The 19,489-nt window shown below is 40.2% G+C and overlaps 1 protein-coding gene across 2 annotated transcripts in view; it reads right to left on the minus strand.

Annotated features, from left to right (window-relative positions):
- Window positions 1-19,489, minus strand: part of LOC146772512 (asialoglycoprotein receptor 2-like) — a 45,542-nt gene that overhangs the window by 13,026 nt on the left and 13,027 nt on the right. For both annotated transcript variants that reach the window (XM_085639892.1, XM_085639893.1), the window contains 4 exons: window positions 14,714-14,853; window positions 8,516-8,635; window positions 5,425-5,547; window positions 3,833-3,984 (listed from right to left, as the gene is read on the minus strand). In XM_085639892.1, the coding sequence (XP_085496018.1) occupies window positions 3,833-3,984; window positions 5,425-5,547; window positions 8,516-8,635; window positions 14,714-14,786 (468 nt within the window). In that variant the 5' untranslated portion in view covers window positions 14,787-14,853. The remainder of the gene's footprint in view (window positions 1-3,832; window positions 3,985-5,424; window positions 5,548-8,515; window positions 8,636-14,713; window positions 14,854-19,489) is intronic.

Consider the following 19,489-nt stretch of genomic DNA (forward strand, 5'->3'; position numbering starts at 1 on the left):
AAAGAGGGTTCTAAGGTACTCTAACGATCATAACCTTTAAAATGTGGTCCTCCCGTCATTGGAGGATACCTACATCTACAAGCTCTCCTCTTATATGTTACCTCTGAAGCTGAATGAGCCATGCTGCATAAACATATTTAGATACTGCAATAACTGCTGCTTCTCTAGTATCTGTACGCAAAACTCTGAGTGTGGTGGAATACTGCCGAAAGCCCAGGAGCTTGCATATTGGCTTAAGCCATTCCCGTGGGTGGGATATGCATTATAGAAAAGGCAAAATGATGAAGTGTCTCTTTTTCCTTATTATATAAGTGGTATCTTCCATTGTAGGCTTTATCAACCGCCCAGTTGGCTGTGAAGCTGTTACTGGTAGTACCCCATATCTCCACTTCAGAAATAGTTGTCCAGCATGGTCCCCCGGAATGAAATCAAGAAATGACTCGTATGCAGGGGCAGGCCCCAATCTAAAAATGTGTCGGTCAAGCGACCAGGCTTAATACTCCTCATCTCTCGCTCCCAGAGATAGCCCCTACAGTGCTCCTTTATCAGTGGACCACAGCCTGTGCTAATAAATCCTGGGTCTGGAGAGCAAGGTGAATCAGATCGGAAAAATGCCCATGCCAAAGAGCTGGGGAAGAGAGTGTCGCTCTGTGAGAGTTTCCTGATTAACTTATTTTCAGCTTTGGGTTCAAATCTTGCGTGCCCCATAGCTCTGACCTGTACATGGCTGCACCTCTACATTTTATATTATAGCTCTCCACTGCTGGTATTAAAGGACTGGCCTGGGGCTTCTTCCGCAGCTTTGCCACAGCACCAGTCTCCTGCTGAAATTTCTGTGACCCCCAATTAAGTTTATTTGTTATGCAGACCCCCAGATAGACAGATTCTTGAATTTGCTCAAGTGGTGCTCCTTTAACCATTGTATTCACCCTCACGTTTGTGTATGGGTTAAAGACCATGCGTTTTGTCTTGCTAACATTCAATTCCAAACCCCTCTCGCTGCAGCAAAGGAAAAAACTTGTCCACTAGAGAACGGTTTCTGAGCTGTTAAATCATTGTTTCTGGTAGTAGATGTGCCTTTTGAGACAGGCACATGAGAGGCCTTGCATTGCAACCAGAGCATCCCCATAGTCAGAAGATGATCTTGACCCAAAGCTTCAGGTTAAGTCCCTTCATGAGTGGGTATAAGTTACTGAGGGGTCGCTTTAGATGTGGGTGGAGGCACAACCTTTGCACACCACATTGCAGTTTAGGAGGCAGGTAACCTGTTGCACGTCAATGGCAGACATCAGCATCTGGTTGAGCTATCCCACCTTGTTTCCCAGTTCTATGGGGGGCATGCTATATTTAATGTGGCAATACAAATCCTTGATTTTCTCACCTTGAATTCTTGAGACACTGATGAGAGGGTATTGGAGGGGCTTTGGCCAGTGGGACCTGGCAATACCCACCCTTACCCCTTAGCTGCCATACACCTTGGCCACTTTAATAATAATTGATCAATGTATGCGCCCCTGATTCATCATAGCAGCATTCCAGAATCAGTAAGATTTGCAGGAATATATCCCCCCTCCTCAACAAACTCAAATTCAAATCAAATAACTTTATGAAAAAAGCTACAACCTCCTCCAGCAACATTTTAAATGTAACTGCATCTCATATGGCCCTCTCCAGAGGTTGAAAGATACTGCAAGGTGAAGAGCATGCTGGTTCAATATCATATGGTTTCTTGTGGATGATTTTAGCTATCCAGCTTATCTGCAATCATCCTAAATAGATTGTTATCATCCACTGTAAACCAAGTGGCGGCCTCTCCAACATGTTCATTAAGTTGAAATGTTGCTTGTCACTGATGACAGTGCTTCTGAAGCCACACTTTCCATAACAATTTTGTTTTTTATATGAGAAAAAAAATGAAATGTCCTTAATGTGCTGGAAATTTTCTCTTGTGCATAGTGGACATTGCATTAATGTTCCTACCTTGGTTCTTACTTCATGTGGTATTTCTGAGCACAGAAAATGCACATTAAAAGACTCTTTTAAAAAAGGTGGGTGTTCCAACATTCATTAGTCGGTGACCTTGGAGCGATGTGCTCCAGCAAAAGGTTTCTAAAACAAGACTTTGCACCAGAAAACCTAACAATACCTTCCTCTAAAGGATATGGAAAAACTGAGGTTTTAGTGGGCTAGGAGCTCTGTCAGGTCACAGATATTGTCCTACCCCAGCAATTGCTAAATAAAGCGCTATGTGCTATGAAACTGAAATATCTACATTTAGTGCTGTAGCACTATGACATTCAAAGATGGCAAATCTGTCTTTCCTCTTCCTCTGATTGCTATTAAACATAGATGCCTATCTTGCTCGCCTTTCTCCAATTTTTGACTTAATTGGAAAGTGTTAACAGCTGCTTCCCATTCATGTTTCAGCAAAAACTCCAAAAAATGTGGCTGCTTTAGTTAGTTCTCGTCAGCCTTATACATCAGCTGAAGCGCCGAGATATTCCTACAGGGGTGATTTGTTGCACTGTACTGAGTGATGCTAACATAACATAACATAACATAACATAACATACACATCAGTGATCCCAATCACCATAGGGTTCTGAATGATAACACCCCATATTGTCCCACTAAACCCACTGATAACAGACAGATAACCATCACTCCTAACCAATGTCAGCAGTCTTTTCACGTGACTGGTGTGGCCGCATACTGGAAAAGCCTATCGACCCACTGTTCAGAAGAGTCCTTACTTTCCCTAACCTATGACATACAGCCTGACCTATAGGAGAAGACAGACCAGCGTCTGGTCGAGTATCGTAGATTTACCTTAACATTGTCAACATAACCCACAGGCATGATGAGACCTGTATGCTACCTCCACAAACTCAGCAAACAATAAATCTGACTGCCTTGTCAGGTTTGGAAATTTCCTTCAAGAATATGGCACCTGGCAAATGAGTGACAAACTTTTTTCTTCCAGGAATAGCAAAGAGAGGCAGATGCTCCACTCCAAATGAATCTACAATATGTAGACTTCAGATAACGGGGAGATTCTTTTCTGGTTTTCTGACATGACCATCCTGCAAACTTACTCCTCCTAACTTGAAGGCACCACCAATAATACTACATTGCTGTTTTTGGCATATCTGGATTGCCAATAGAAATCAAACAGGATTCACTTTTAAGGATTTACTGAAGTAAGTACAGAGAAGTTGCGGTAGTTGGTCTCCCATCTTGGTCATGCCTCACCATAGACAGCTAAGGAGATGCCAGCTGGTGATGGTCAGCTTAGGGCATCATTTACAGAACAGAATGAAACATCCACTTCACCTTCTAACTTGAGTTGCATGGGAAATCAAAATTATACAATGACTACCATCAAGGTCTATTGGGTTGTTGACACCGGCCAGTAATATCTTATGAATACAGGAACTTGACAATTTATACAGATTGATTGACAACTATCCCTCTGAATTAGTGTACAAGATTGCCATATAGGTGGCACTGCTGCTGTTTCAAAGGAACTGTGATATGTGAGCCAAGTGGAATGACGTAATTTCAAGGGCAGAACTTTCTGGTAGTAGGCGCCAAGAGAACATGTTTTTTCCCGGGAGTGGAGAATCAGGGGCGCAACTGGCTGTTCATCTAGGAAGGTTCAGAAATGATTTTACTATCTGTACCTTATCTGATAGGGTACACTTATAGAACTGGTGATTGTATAGGGTCAGGCTGACCTAACCCTGCCTATTCTTCAGTGGCAAATGGAAATACCAGATTGTTTAAATGTGTGGGGCAGGACACAGAGACCATGTAAAGTGCTAACACTCACCTGTTCTTGTCGATCTAAGATGCTCACCAAAAATGACCCATTCAATCTGCAGTTCTCCCTACTTTGTTCCCGCGACGACTTTACAACAGAAAAATAATAACAATGGCTGTTGTTCAGCAACCAGTCCTTTGGGCAACTCCTAGTAAAATATTCTGCCAACGAAAACATAGGACATTGTTAAAGAGCACACATAGTATTAATTCAGAAACGCATCATACACCTGCTGATATCTTATTCCTTAATTGCCTTTCATACTCCTCCAATTCAATCTTCACTTCTCACATCTTTCCAAATTCATTCATTTCTTCAACTGTCAATCCACCACCCCTATTAACAATCTTCTCATTTCATTCTTTTTTTTTGTTTTTTTGTGTATTCACTGCCTTGTTTCCCTAGATCTTGGTTCTCTGTGCATGTACACTGTAGAAACCTTGTGACTGTAATCATTTTCTTTCTGACACGTGGTATTCAGTATTTTGTGTAGTCCTTAATTTGATATCTGGAGTGTTGTGGCTACTTCTGCCTGCAGCCATTTGATTGATAACACTTTGGCCCTGATTGCAAGTTGCAGTATCCCAAATGGAGAGTTACCTATGCTGGCTTACTATCCCGGGCCATTTCGACTACGTTGGCGTCTCTGTGCCCAGTAATTCCAAGCCTGGAGCCACCAGCCGGATTCACCAGGTGCAGATCCATACTCATTGAAACTCTGCAGGAACAAGGACATGGACAGGTTGCAGAGCACAGTATGACTGCTGACAACCTCTGCAGCGCCGCAGGAGGAGCAGGCAATATTTCCTCAGTCTGCTTCAGCCCTGCCCACAAACATCTTCCCCCACCACACCACCAACTCCACGGGCCCTTCCATAGACACATTACGAGTTCTCTGTGCAGGTGAAAAATGTCAACAGTTCTCTTCCTGAAATCAGGAAAAGCTGCTGGGCAAAGCAAACAGTATTTCACTTTTTATTGTTGTTACGCTCTATTCAGGGGAAAAATCTCATGATCACTGAAATTTGGAGCAGGGATATTGGCCTGAATGGAAGCTTCCAACCGTTAGTTACCCCAAAATAAAATCCAGAACCCTTGCAAACAGGACCCATGTGGGATTCCAAGAATGCTTTCCAAAATGGCCTATTGAGTGTCATTCAAATTGATTTATTTGCATATTTTATTATATCATTATGCGCCCATGCTCATATTTTAAACTTAAGAATGTTAACTAGGTATGTTGTGATTGCCATTCTACTAGGCTCCCACATAGGCAACAGAGGATGGACTTCAGCCTGCCCTTATAAATTGTGCCTGTGTCTTATTAACCATCCTCCTGACTTTAAAGTCTACTGACGTTGAAGGAGAACTCATGAATTTATTTAATGCAATATATTTGGAAAAGAGCTATGAAAGTTATTAAGTGGTCCAAGGTCTTTTTGTGGATAATCCCACCCACAAACCCTCATTAGCGGGCTTGCTCACTTTGCTTGCTCCCTCGGCACAATATGAGTATGATGTTGTAATCCTGTCCAACAAGCTTATAGCTCCCAGACCAACTCTGGTACAGTACAGTCACAGGTCCTTTCCAGAATACTTACGTTCACAAACACTGTCAGAAGTTTTGTGTTTGCAACCAATGTACATCAGTGCCCGGCTGTGATTGATCTGTAGTTGTGCCATTTTCTGCTCAGTTTGCTGGAGTCTGGCAGTCATTAGTGAATCTAGAAAGATTAGAGTAATGAGTGTGAGTTCCTTGAAAGCTCGGCCTCAATTTAAGTTAGGTTGGCTGTGCACCGCCTAGGCTGTTCTGTTTTCAGTGTTTATGTTTGTGGTTTCAGTGGCATTTTCTAGTGTGTGTTACCACTGTTTTAAATTCAGTGCGCATCAGTCTTCATTCAGCTGCCTAACCCCCAAAATAGATAAAAGGTGTTTTTCCAGTGTTTACAAAACGTGTTTATTTTTGTTGCAGTGATTGTTATAAAGCACAAATTTATTTTAGGGAGAAGTAATGTAGGGTATGTTGTGTCTTCCCATCGGCAGTTTGTCCAATTGACTTATGCTAGATTGTTTTAAGTATAGAAAGTCTGTGCATAGCACTCTCAATCAAACTCTCATCTCATCACCTTCTCTAACATCTCATTCCCGCTCACACTCACTCTGTCTGGACTCTTTCTGGTTTACAAGACTATTAATGGATTAAAAAGCAAGGGTGCTATATTTAATTGTTTCAAGAACCCTTACTGAATATTATGACATTGTCGGGGTGGTCAACCCTACCAACAGCATAGCACCTTGAGAGACCTTTAATATTTTGAATTACACCTGATTAATTATAGTGCTGCATTCTAAGATACCTGAAAGTGATGCATTAAGCATGCTCTCCACTGTTTTTCTGCACTCTTTGCCTGATGACATTAAGGTGGTGCTGCTGTTGTGTGGACATTCTTAGCTGCCACGTTTCACCACGGCATATGTCTCACTTTAAGTCAGTAATGACATTTTAACAGACATTGCAAGGTATTCTGGTACTTGAAATTTTTTGGAGTAGGCAGAATGTTTAATTCGCCTGCAGAATTGGTGGAATTTGGCGTTTACTCTTGTAATATGGAGTTCCAGCTAAATTCCGCCAATTGCCGCGTGGCAGACTTGGAATGCCAGTGGGAGTTAGACTTAGTGTCCCCTAGCGCCATTTTCTAAAACAGACGGTGGCGAGCGGTCACGAGACGTCATGGTGAGAAGGCTGCTTCTCTAGTAGATTTTCTCCCACTCGTATACATTTTGTACTCGAGCGGCCGCAAAATCAACTCAAATGGCCGTGTGCTGTTGTGCGCTGCATGGTGCTGTTCATGCTGAATTTTCAGTGCTACTCGTACAACTTGCTCTAAATGGCACCACGAGCAGCACGCCATGCATATATGCCTGTCTGTTGACAAAACTGCACGGAAACTTGCAGTTTTTATGGAACACCACACCTAGAAGTTTTGCTGTTAACATTGTAACTATTGGCTCAAAACCCCCAGCAATAAAGTACAGTGGGGTAAAATGCCAGTATTGATTGAAGGTATCCCACAAAGCAATGGGTCATCTTTCAACTATGAATTCTGTTGGTATGGGTAAAGTCTTGTGTCGTGTTTTCACCACTATCCAATGTGAATGGTGACAGCAACCTTTCACACTGTACCAGTCACTACACCTTGCATTGAATGTTTAAAGCCTTGGGTGTTTGTCTGGAAACCTGCTATCAATACCGGCTTGTTACCCATTCTGTGTCTATGGGTAAATGTGATAGTGCATATTGGCCAAGAATCATATGGGCAAGCCATTTAACCAGTCACTGCCAAGAGATCAAATATGATCTAAATATTCCTACATACTCTATAGTGTACAAAAATACTTAGATCAGACCTAAAACATGTGTCTAACTCATGCACCTTTGATCCTAGCGTACAAAACTGAAGGAAGCAAACGGAAGAAGAAACAATAGTTTTGTGAAATCCCTAAATAACATAAACTCAAGCAGAATAACTATAAACCAGTCTTTCTTGCTGCTACCTTGTATAACAAAGATACATTGTGTGGGCTCCTTAAAACAACCTAATTCTCTCTCATATTTCTTTCTTTGAATATCAATTTAGTTTGCGGTTGTCTAGGTATTTATCAGTGTTTATATGTTTACACTGATGAGGGCAGTTTCCCTTTCACTGGGGTTTTATCAGTTATTATAGACTTAAATCTAAATCAGGATAGCCTATTACCACTGCCCTGGAGAACAGCATTCCACTGTATTTGTAGATCTTTGCTTGTGGTTAAAATCTCTTGCCCTCAAGAGGGGTTACTGCCACTGTATCTCCTCTAAAGTCACTGAAGGTTTTTAGTGTGGGAGCCATGATTACTGCACCATAAACCAATTTTGTTTGCTTTGTAAAACAAACTCCTGAAGCTAAAAAATGTCCCTGACATGCTCACATTTTTGCCATTGTCTGGGTGTCGTTTATTTGTGTTCGTGTCAGAATCGGTAGGCTTTCCCTGTTACATTGTTATTAATGCGATATATAACTTTTTAATCACTTTTTTATTTGAATATTGTCCTCCCAGACTGAAAACAATCAAGCCTAAAAGTAGAGCTACTCATTGTTGACAGAGTCTTGTATGTTCAAGCCTTGCTGTCATTTTCCAAAGCAAAGGGTCAATGTTTCTTTGAGAGTGCTAGATGGTACTGGAAATGGATGTACATTTATTTGTGAGGAAAATTCATCTTAATTTTCCTTGTGACTGAATGAACTTTGGTGGTCTCTTTTTTATCACTAGAACCTAAAAGTGCCACAAAAGTCCTTTATTTTTTAAGATGAAAATCCACTTGGAGGGATATTTGAAATCTATGGATGTTAAGAATAATCTCTGGGAGGATTTGTAAAGTTTGGAAGAAGGACATTTCATTACTATGTAAAGCCTTAGATAAACATAATATGATTACATTAAAAGTTCAATCCTTTCTCATAAAATAGTGCATACTTTTTAGAGAATAAGCTCACAATGAGGAAATTGGCGGAGCGACATAAAGGGCAAATTGGGTGAGCCAAAACATGTAATAAAATTTGTCCATCCCTAGAATTGCTCCAGAGGACCTTTTGGGAAGGTTAGCTCTTTTGAACCTTGTTAAAATTTTCAAAAATAAGTCATCTCACTTACACATTATTATAAGGGCAATCAGTGTAGCGAGCAGGAGAAAACAGATCACCAATGCTAAAACCAGTAGTCTTCTCCATGGCAGGGTCTTCTGTTTCTGTGTGGGTGTAGTCTTTGTTAAGGCTAGAAAACAAAACAGGTTGATGTTTAGCTGGTCAATGTAGGCTCGAATCACAAATAAAGATGCCCTGCAACTGTATGTGTATGATTTTCATAGGATTCCACATTACAAAGTCTTGATTTAAGGGCATTTGTTTATTTACTGCAACGATATGTCTGCATATTTGTCTTCACTTTTGTGGTTACTTGAAACATACATTTGCCACTAATAATTTTTCACTTGAAAAACGTTTCCTTAAGTGGAAAAATCTCTACGTTCCCTGAAATAATTGAGTGTTTATCATAGTGTAATTATGTGACACTGTGTTCCCAACGGGGCTGAAAACGTGAGCTTCTGGACTCATCTGAGATAAGGGATCTATATGAACAGAGCAATAAGATGTGATACACCCTTAAAATTTCGTAGCTACCAGCAGCTGCAATGTCTGGGTGAAACTCAAGAGAAAGAAAAGGGATTAGTGGAGGCAGTATTCTAGATTCCCTGCAATTCCTAGATTTTTACAGAACACACAGGGATCAGTTTGTAATGGGGTGCAAGGTATTGTACTGATTTATAGCCACCTTGTAAAAGCCCCCTTTGTTGATTCAGCTCCTTAAAATTACCAATATATTACTTGTGTTCCCTAGAGTAGTCCCCCTTGGCTATGGAAAACCCAACTGACTAAAATTTGTATCCAGACAAATATGTAAGTCCTAATTCATAGAATTGTGATGTGAGGATTTTAGTTCTCTCAGATGCAAATTAGCATCTTAGAAAATAAGTTAGATGGTAGAGGTGAGAGATAATGCTTTTCTGCTGTTCAAGGTGAGAATGTTTCCAGGCGGGCCCTGCCCATATTTGAACTTTAGGAAGGCTGAGGATGGCCTGATGCAGAAACCACACACTCAATTGTGAGATCCATCTGAATACTGCTGCTTGATACCAGACCCATTGCTACCTGCTGTAAGAGTCATCACCTTGCACAAACACTGTATCTGAAGTAAAGCTAAAAAAAAGAAATTTGAAAGAGAATCAACCCATATCTGTTCTGTAGCCTAAGCCAGTGGCTCCACATCCCTTGAGTGGGATCCAAACAGCATCAATTTCATCCAAATAATTTAACCAAAGCACAAAAATCTTTCAGTACTTTTGTAAGTGTCCTAATCCTCTAGGGAAACATGCCTCCATGTAGTTCTCCACCTGATTAATGTTATGTACTATATTCCTAATTTTTGCCTACTCAAATATGTGTACATAAGGGATTCCCTCACAAGAGCTAGTGAATGCCGGTGATGAGAAAATTGGTATGACCAAGCTTGCTTGATGCTGCTCCTGGGATCCACATCTGGGCCTACCCATTCTACTTAGGGAAACACACCAAAGGATACAAAATATGATGGTCACAATGCTTGAATTAATCAATGGTGTCCGTGCACACCTTGCCACTCAAACTAAGCTATATCTGTCTGGTGAGCCTTAACTGGAGTGAAACCAGTCCTGGGTTGCTTGTGTTCCAGCTGAGGGAGGACCTGGCATGGCAGTTCGGACTGAACTGTTCTCATTGGAGCAGGGTCAGGACTGATTTGCATATGGCTGGGTCTAAACTGAGGTGCCATGGTGTGCAAAATAATGATGGATTAAGATGTGGCCTGAGTAATTACCATTGGCTGAGCTTAATTCAAGCATTCCAGCCGTTAGAAGGGAACCTGGTGAGATCTCCCAAATGCGGGCATCGTGGTCGGTCGCAAATGTTAATGGTCAGAAAGCTGCCACTCAAATAGAAAATCTACTCAAGCGGCAGCAAAATCAACTCGAGAAGCAGCACCCTTTGGTGCTGTTCACGCTGATTTTTCAGCGCGTAATGAGCTGACGGCACAAAAAAATCTGTGCAAGCAGCACGATGTGCCTAATTTCGCTCATTCGCGGAACCCTGCGGATTCACGCAGAGTTTTCATATAACTCTATGGAATTCCATGGAGTGAAACTCAGTGAGTTCCGCCCACCCCTGATTTAGGCCACAATATTTATGCCAGACAATATTTAGGCCATGATATTCTGGTACCATACACCTAATGCATATCAAAATTTAGATATCTTGCAGGGGCTTTATTGCTATCTCTTCAATGAACTGTGAAAACCAATTGGGACAAGAAGCCACCGGGAAAGCAACGCAGACATCCCAGAAGTAAGAAATGAAGATGATCAGGAATACAAAGGTGTTATGTGTGGTACTATACAAGCAAGAGAGTGCAACTGCATGTCGCATTGCCCATTTCAGACACACTCAATACAGCACAGCTGCATGAGGTATTCTACCTAAGACAGACCAACTATGTCTGAATGAAGTATTAAACAATTGAGGTAGTCCAGCTACTGCAGAGGGATTTCAAGATGAGATATCACCTTTGTCTTCCAAACACAGATGGCAATCTCCTTGAATTATATGTCACACTGAAATGTGACAATACCAAAAGAACTGCATTAGCAAGCGGAATAACCGTAGGAATTTGATGAGAGATAATTTTGAATTTCTGATGGGAATGTGAGGAGATGAGACTAGCTCTATTAAAGTATCTTATAAATGTAGAAATATTGCCAATTTAAACACCAGATGGATGTATTTATTGTAAACAATTGGTTAGGAATCCAAACAACTTACTTCTAACTCAGTTGTACATTTTGATGGGTTGCTGCGGGGATGATGTCATTTCCCAGGACCCCCATGCTCTTTCTCTTCAATGAATTTCAAGTAATATCAACTTCATATCTTCTCCCAAAGAGATAATATGTACAATTTCTAATAATCATTCTGTTGTATAGTACTGGTTGCATATTAAAAATATCAAGTTTTTCACATCAACCAATACAAATATTGTATTCAGAATACTGACTACAAAGATGTAGAGATAAGACTGTAGTAAATCTATACAACGTAGGAGATGTTGATATTCTGGATTCATCATATTCATAGGTCAGTGCTGAAGCCTATTGTCTTTGGTACGAGTGTCCACTTGATAAGTGTGATATTTATTCATCTGATAACTGATGAAGCCCTATGGTACATGATGTATTGGGTGCAATGAAGCCTCTATGACAACTTTTTTCCCTAATTGGGGAAACACGATGATTTTGATGCTTTCCATACCAAAATCTTTATTGGTCTGATATTTATGAGATATTGAACTTCAATAAATATCAACAGGTTTAACCTGCGGAAATGGATGCAGTTTGTTGTTGCACAGAGTGTTTACTGGGTGAAATTAAGTAAACCAAACTCATAATTACTGTATTTGCTGTAATATGTGCTGTCACATATCATAATTTACTGAGCTTCTGGTAATGATGACTCTGTCGATAAGTACAGTGACTCTGTAATTTAAGGCATCACCTTCATATGTGAAAAAATCTAAAGATCTATTAAGATGACTTAATGTCTGCTGTGGTGTCTGTCAAAGTGGTTTCACTTTTCGCAAGCATAGAGCAATAGTTCGGGAACTGAGAAAACTTTGGACACTCGAATGTTTCTGAAGCACTCAAATATTTCTTGAACGATAGTCCTTTATCATATTATAAGCACACTATCATGTTGTTGGCTAAGGAGAACTTCATACTCATGATCATGTAGTTCCGTTATTGTGTTTTATTTCGTCAACTGATCGAGTGTACCACCATTGGTTCCTGCTTTGCTCCATCTCACATCAAATTGACCACTGGTCACTGGGAGTAAACTGCAACATGGAGCATTAGGATGGAGAAATTTGGTAAACAAAGTTGCACTTTTGATCTTGTTTTTAACATTTTTATAATTTAGGATGGTGCAAAGAATCCGTTGGAAGAATATGTCCAATTTCTGAATTACAATGGGTGAATTGTGATCCTTACATTTAAAGCCCATCTCTCTGCTGAATTCCTGAACTTCCAAATAAAGATTATAAGTGATAGATTAGAGACGGCTATCATTTGTGAGAACATCATCATCACCCAGGTGAAAGGTGAACATTTACAAACTTATGTCACCTATTGGGAGATTATCAGTGCAGATAGGAAATGTTTGAGTGTGGTGGATAAGTTTGACACTTTATGAAAATGTCTCTGTATACTCAAGCAGGGGTTATTCACCCTGAGTTATTCATAATATATTATCTTAACCTCTTGCAGTATAAGATTTTGGGAAAATTGATTTCAAATATGTATTTATATAATTATTGAAGAGCTGTGGCAAATGCATTGGTCACCTTCTTACAGTTACCTCAAAATATAGCAATGAAGCATACAATAGATCCCGGCTAACCAATGGCTTTTACTTCAAGTTTACCGAAAAGCCAACTAGTTGGTTGGAAGAAAGGTCCACATATCAAAGAGAAAATCAATGTGAGTTTCTTTTTGAAAGCTTGTGACCAGAGGACTTAGCCGTCCTCCAAATTCCATGGATGCTGTGTCTCTGCCATCTGTATGTATACCACATGCAAATTTGGTTTGAACAAGTGCAATGGTTGTTCTCATTGTCTCAAGATGAGTACCAAATAATTTTTCTGGGTTTGATATGATTGGTCTAATTTGAGAAAAGGAAATCAAGAGTTAACACTAACAAGAATGGAGCGTACAATGATTCTCAGGAAGGTCACTGAGAATCTAAAGGATTTTCAAAAGGAGGAAGGGCAAGTTGGATTTCTTTTAATATATGGACCCAAAGTGTCTTAAACAGTTGGAGGATGGGTTCTTGAAGTCAGATAGCAATAAAATAACAGTTAACCGCTGCTGATGTCAGCCCTTATGGAGGATCGGATTTCTAACATTTTATCAGTCAATGCACTGATAATTGACAAATGTGTGAGTGGTGTGATACCTGAGCTGAAAAGCAGGGCCCTTATTTTTGCCAAAATGAATGCATTTATAATTATTAGAATGCAATATTTTAATATTGCAATGCAATTTGAAACTATTTATTGCTTCTTATGTCAATGGATTTTGGATTTTTGCATGAATGAAAGGTGGCAGGGCAAACATAATGTATAATAAAGCCTTTAGATTGCGTTGACATTTAGGGGGCCATTTAGATGGCGGGTGGATCACCACCGCCAGGCCGGCGGTGGTGATCCTTCCGCCATCACTTCACAATTCACCCCTTGCCATATTACTATGGCGGGGGGTACCGCGGCGGACGGAAAGTCCGTCCGCCACTTTTCTGCCGGTCGGCAATCGTCACGATTGCCGGCCAGGCGGAAAAAGCCTACAATATGGTGGTGGTGCCTTGCAGGCACCGCCATCCATATTATTAGGGCTGCGGTGGGAATGCCTTTCCATGGTGGAGACTCCGCCATGGAAAGGCAGGCGAAAAATGACTTTGGTGGTCCGTTGCGGGCCCCCGGGAGGGTGGCTGCACTGGGGGGTATCTATGGTCCCCGTTCATTGTCATGTACAAGGTGGCAGGCACCGTGCGGTGCCTGTCACATTGTGCATGGCAATGCACAACATGCCTCTTTGGCATTGTGGTGGGTGCTGCTTACAGCACCACCCGCCGCAATGCCAAAGATGCGGGATGCGACCGCCAAGGTGGCGGTCGCATCCTAATTGGCGGTGCGGGACCGCCGCATAACTGGTATCTGGTCCCAGCACCGCTTGGGTGGTGGGTGGACTGAAGCCTGCCCGCCATCCTTAGAGTCGGATTCACACCTCTCTTGACAGAGTACCTCATCACAATGTGACACAGTACCCTTATACCAAACTCTTGGTCTACGTCCTCCTCATTTACAGATGGGTGGACCCTACGCGTAATGTGTATGGAGCCTTGTTAACTCCATTAATCTTTGATGTATAACTACTTTAAAATGCACAACTGAGTATGGACTGTTAGAGGAGGAACATTACACCATCTACCACACACACACAAGCACTCACACGCACACACACACCCATGAACACTTTGTGAAACAAACACTATTACTTATTTACAAACACCAGCACAAACATCACTTCATTTTACACACTGCATACCATGATGTGATATTTCTATACCCATTTTGATTTTTCCCATGCAGTAACCTATCAGGAAACCTCTCTCAGACCTTTGAGCCTCTCCCTTTCCCCCAAGTGCCCTTTACCTGATCTTAACTTAGATGTTTTCCCCACATTTGATGTAAATTTCAAATCCACATATGTCACTTCCGACTCCATCGAAGCAGGTTCCAATCTTGTCTACACCAAGGGTACAATTTCCAAGGAAATTGTTTCTTCACATCACCTGAAAGTGACAAGGTAAAACCAAAGCAAAGTTTGTGTAAAACACTTGTGGGGAGGAAGGGGAGGGGAAACAAGTAAATGACTTGTTGTTCTAACCGGTAAAAAATAATTCAGTGTTAAAACCATAGATTCGAGTCCTGTATGAAGTTTCCATGAGTGACATCACAATATCTTTTTAAAAGATAATCTACATGCAAATAATATGGTAACTCCCATAATGTATTCACTTCAAAATAAAGTTGCACAATTTGAAACTCTTGCATAGGTTTTCCAAATAAGGCTAGCAAAATGTATTTTCTCTGTTCTAGCAAATTTCATTGTTTTATAAGTTTATTTTTTCATAGCATCCCTTCAACTTATGTTTTATGTAAATTTCAGTGTTTTATCCTCTGAAAGGTAAAATAAGTTTCTTTATTCAAAAAAAAATATGTTTGCTATGAGATAAAAAAAATCTCCAAAAAACAGTCATTTTGGTACTTCTACTTAATCCCCGATTTACATATGTCTAAATTTTGTGTCAGTGTGCATGCAACCTGTTTATGCACATACACACTTGACATTTTGATTAGCAATACCAATGCAATGGTCTGCAGTCTCATTGTTGTCTATCGAGGATGGTCATGATAATACGTTCCAATAGTTGAATAGTCATTAGTCCCAATAATGTTGGCTCGTAAAGGTAATGCACAATGTTCACTAACGTAAATATACATGTGAATATTACATCTATAAATAGTTGTAACTGTAGACATTTGTGCTAATCACAATTTCACGGTGCAAATTTACACGAAGGTGAGATTTACATGTCTCCAGCCCCCTCAAATCAGGGAGTAGAGCATCCTACATCAGAATTCTAAAGTATAAGGTTACTACTTGTAACTTTGTGCACATATATTGGTAATTTATTTTATTATTCTTTAAACATACTTTAATGTAAAACATAAAAAGCAAGTATTTTGAACTATTTATTGTTAACAAATAACTAGTAACAAAATATTACAACACATTAGCGCATCAAATAAAAAAATGTGTATCTAAAAATTAATGAATTAAAATATATTCATTTAATTAATAAATAACAGCTTTAAGCAACATTTTTTTTTAAATCAAACAATAACATTTGGTTTTTTTTATAGTAATTAAAAGATATTGTTAAAAGTTGTGTTCAATTCATTAAAATTATTTCTAGTTTTTTAATAAATGTGTGAAAGTTTATTTAACTGTTTAAAGTCAGATTATTATGACATTTTTTAAATAAAATAATGTAATAATTACATATATATATAATTTAAATGTTGAAATAATTTAGTTAATTTAACATCATTACACTATTTCGTAACAGGTGTATTTTTAGTTATTAATAACAAAATGTAGGTAAAGTTATTTGTTCAATTCATTCAAATTATTTCTAGATTTTAAATACATGTGTAAAGGTTTATTTAACTGTTTAAAGTCGATTAATATGACATTTTAAAATTAAAGAATGTAATAATCAAATATTTATATCTACACATATATGTGTAATTTCAATGTTGAAATAATTTAATTGATTTAACATCATTACACTATTTCGTAAGAGATGTTATTTTATTTCTCTTTCTCCATTATTTACTAATGAAATGTGTTGCAGTTCATATTATCATGTGAGTCGCGATACGTGGTGCTTGACATTCTCTATGGCTGTGTCAGAGTATATTTACAACTGTTTTGTCGTCTTTAGACTGTAGTAACTTTAAAAGTGTATTTTTTCAATAGCAATAGCCCAACTCCTTTGTGGAAGTAGGTTTGTATTAGCATGCCCCTGTCTAAACCCCTCCATAAATGTGCCTCATATTTAATAGTAAGTACTGCCGTTGTCCATCCCACATTTTGTACTGAAACCTACATCTCTGTGTACGGGGATCTCCTCTACCATGGTGGAAATCATCACACAAAAAAGATAGGAGAGCCAGAGACGAACGTCTCCAAATATAGGTGTGTGGATAGAACTTTGGAGTACCTGGGTGTTATACTTAACATAAATACACTAAATTGTCTTTGATTATTAATAATGAAAGATACTGGTGTGCTTTCATCCCAGCCATTGAGCTCACGATCGTAAGGACTAATGACCACCAACCCGGCTGCAAGTGTTATCGACACTCAGCCCTCTACCCAGCCATCCTAAGCCGAGGGTCATCCTAATTCCCTAACCATGGAAGAACGCCAAAACCGTCACCGGTTTTAGCCTAGGATCGCTAATCACAGCGCCCTGTAGCTCCTCGTGAGCTCCCACGTTAATTGCCCGAATCCATTTCTAGCTCACACAGAGCTGTAAGGCAGTGTATTATTTCAGGCTTGTATAACACCCGTCCTGATGATGATCCTAGTATTAATTAATGGATCGAAACGTCGTCGACTTGTTTAAACAGTGTGCACTTAAACCAGTGTGTTAAAAACAGTGCAATAACTGTTTATTTGAAAGCTTGCCCTTATTATCTGTATTGGCCATAAGCTACTTTTGTTTTGCCTGAAATGTGTGTGTCCATTTGTAATAGTTTTGTGTTTTTGTAGGACGCAGGACTGTGTCCCACTCTATTACTGTGCGTTTAATTCTTTAGAAATTGTTTTGATTCATTAAATCAGTAGTCCGGCTGGACATCATTAATATTGAACTGATTCTAGTCTATATTTATCGTCACTTTATTGTGTTTTTGAAGGACCTTTTGTTCTCTGTAACCTTCTTATTATATTATGACATGAGTATGCATGGGAGAATGTATCATCCAGCAATGCCAACTATCATTGTTGGTACCTAGGTTCATCATGGTCATTTAACGGCTTTTGTAGTGTACAACTATTACTTCCTGTGCAACCATGAACTGGATGTGGATGTTCAATAACACGTTTACCACTGCTGCCAATGTGACACTTTATATACATTTTATATTACAGTAGAGGGCACAAAGCAAGGTGGGGAGAACTGTGCGGACCGTCTTTTACACCTAAAGGAAGTACTGCCCACCTGGGACGTCCGCACTAGTATTCCCGGGCAACACCGCACCCAAAATTAGATGCTATTGGGCATATTTACTAACTTTTCATGGACTGCAGCCCATATCTTAAGAATTTTGGGAGCCCCGGGCCAAATGTATTTTGGGGGGACCCTGTTCGGATCAGCTTTGAATTTATGACCTAATTATGGCTCTTTCATGCCCACTTTGGTCAGGTTCATTACAAACTGACAGGCACACTTGTCCAAATTATTTTTAGGGTATTTTGTCCTTGGGTGCGTGCTGCAGAACGCAGAATACATGCAAAGAGGAAATAACAAGTAGAGATAAAGATATTTCCCCTAGTTACACCAGCCTCAAGCACGCACACCATTTTGGCACAAACCCATGTTTACAAGTCTTTGTAAATATGGGTCTGTGTCAAAATACATGTGTGGATGCACGTGAATGCCCAGATCACGCCTACGTGAAGCAAAGCAACAAAAGGCAGTACTGCGCACTGCCTTGTGCTACTATTGCTTTTTGCAAACGTCAAGTAAATCAGGATTTGAGTGGCTTTGTAAATCCAAAAATAGATTTTGCATCAGTGCCGCAGCAAAAAAGAGACGCAATCCAAGGCACAATCTAAGCAAATCTGGGTCTAAGTACCTGATCCTTACAGGAATTGAGCCTATTTTACCAGATTAACAGCAGGAATCTTAACTTCTAAAGTTATAGCTATATATCAGAAATCTGTAGGACAGCCACATGGGCTCTGTAGGAAGGTGGATATCTGACTATGGTTACCCCTAACTTTTTGCCTAGTGTCTAGCTGGTTTTTCGACTTAGTTGGCCTGAGATCCTGCCATTCAGGGTCTCAGGCTGTCTGCTCTCTCTTTAAAATGGACTCCATGTACCCTAGGTACATAACCAATTGGTAAGGATCACCTTATTGGACCCTGTACAGTGTACCCTAGGTACCCAGGGCATAGGTGTACCCTAGGCCTCCCAGGGGCTGCAGCATGTATTATGCCACCCCTGGTCTGGCCTTCCAATCAGACACAACTGGCTGATCACTCAGCTGGGGCAAGGTCGTGTAATCACCCCTTGCTTAGATATAGTATGCCTATATCTACCCTTATATATAGACACATGTGTACCTATCAGTCACTCCTATGGCAGGCCTTAACAATCCTGGAGGCAGAGTGCTTGGTAACATGTGAGATGGTGCTCTAGCATGAGCTGAGCCTGTCTGCAGCTTTCGGAACCAAGTCCTTATAGCTGTTCTATGATATAGCCTACCATATACTCTTAAAGTGCCTTATAATCTTAAACGGTTATGGTAACTATGGTTTGGCTTTATCAAAACATGTCGTGTAAGGTGTCTAACACTTTGGAATAATACCCCCATACCATTTCTGGTGATGAGGATATTATTCCCCCCTTCTAGAAGGAGAGACATGTTAAAATCCTACTTTGCTGTTTAACTCTAACCAAAGCCTCAGCATCACAAAATGGATGCTGCTGCCACAGACACAAGTCTGACCTCCTGCTGCTGGGAGTGATCCCAGCCAGGGAGGCCTGGACAATAGGTTTCCTGCTTGGGGAGGTGCTAGCACCTCCCCAGACAGCCTTTAGTGTATTGGGGCAGGGTGGGCTGAAAGG

This window comes from Triturus cristatus, chromosome 12 (assembly GCF_964204655.1).
Source record: "Triturus cristatus chromosome 12, aTriCri1.1, whole genome shotgun sequence".
Lineage (NCBI taxonomy): Eukaryota > Metazoa > Chordata > Amphibia > Caudata > Salamandridae > Triturus > Triturus cristatus.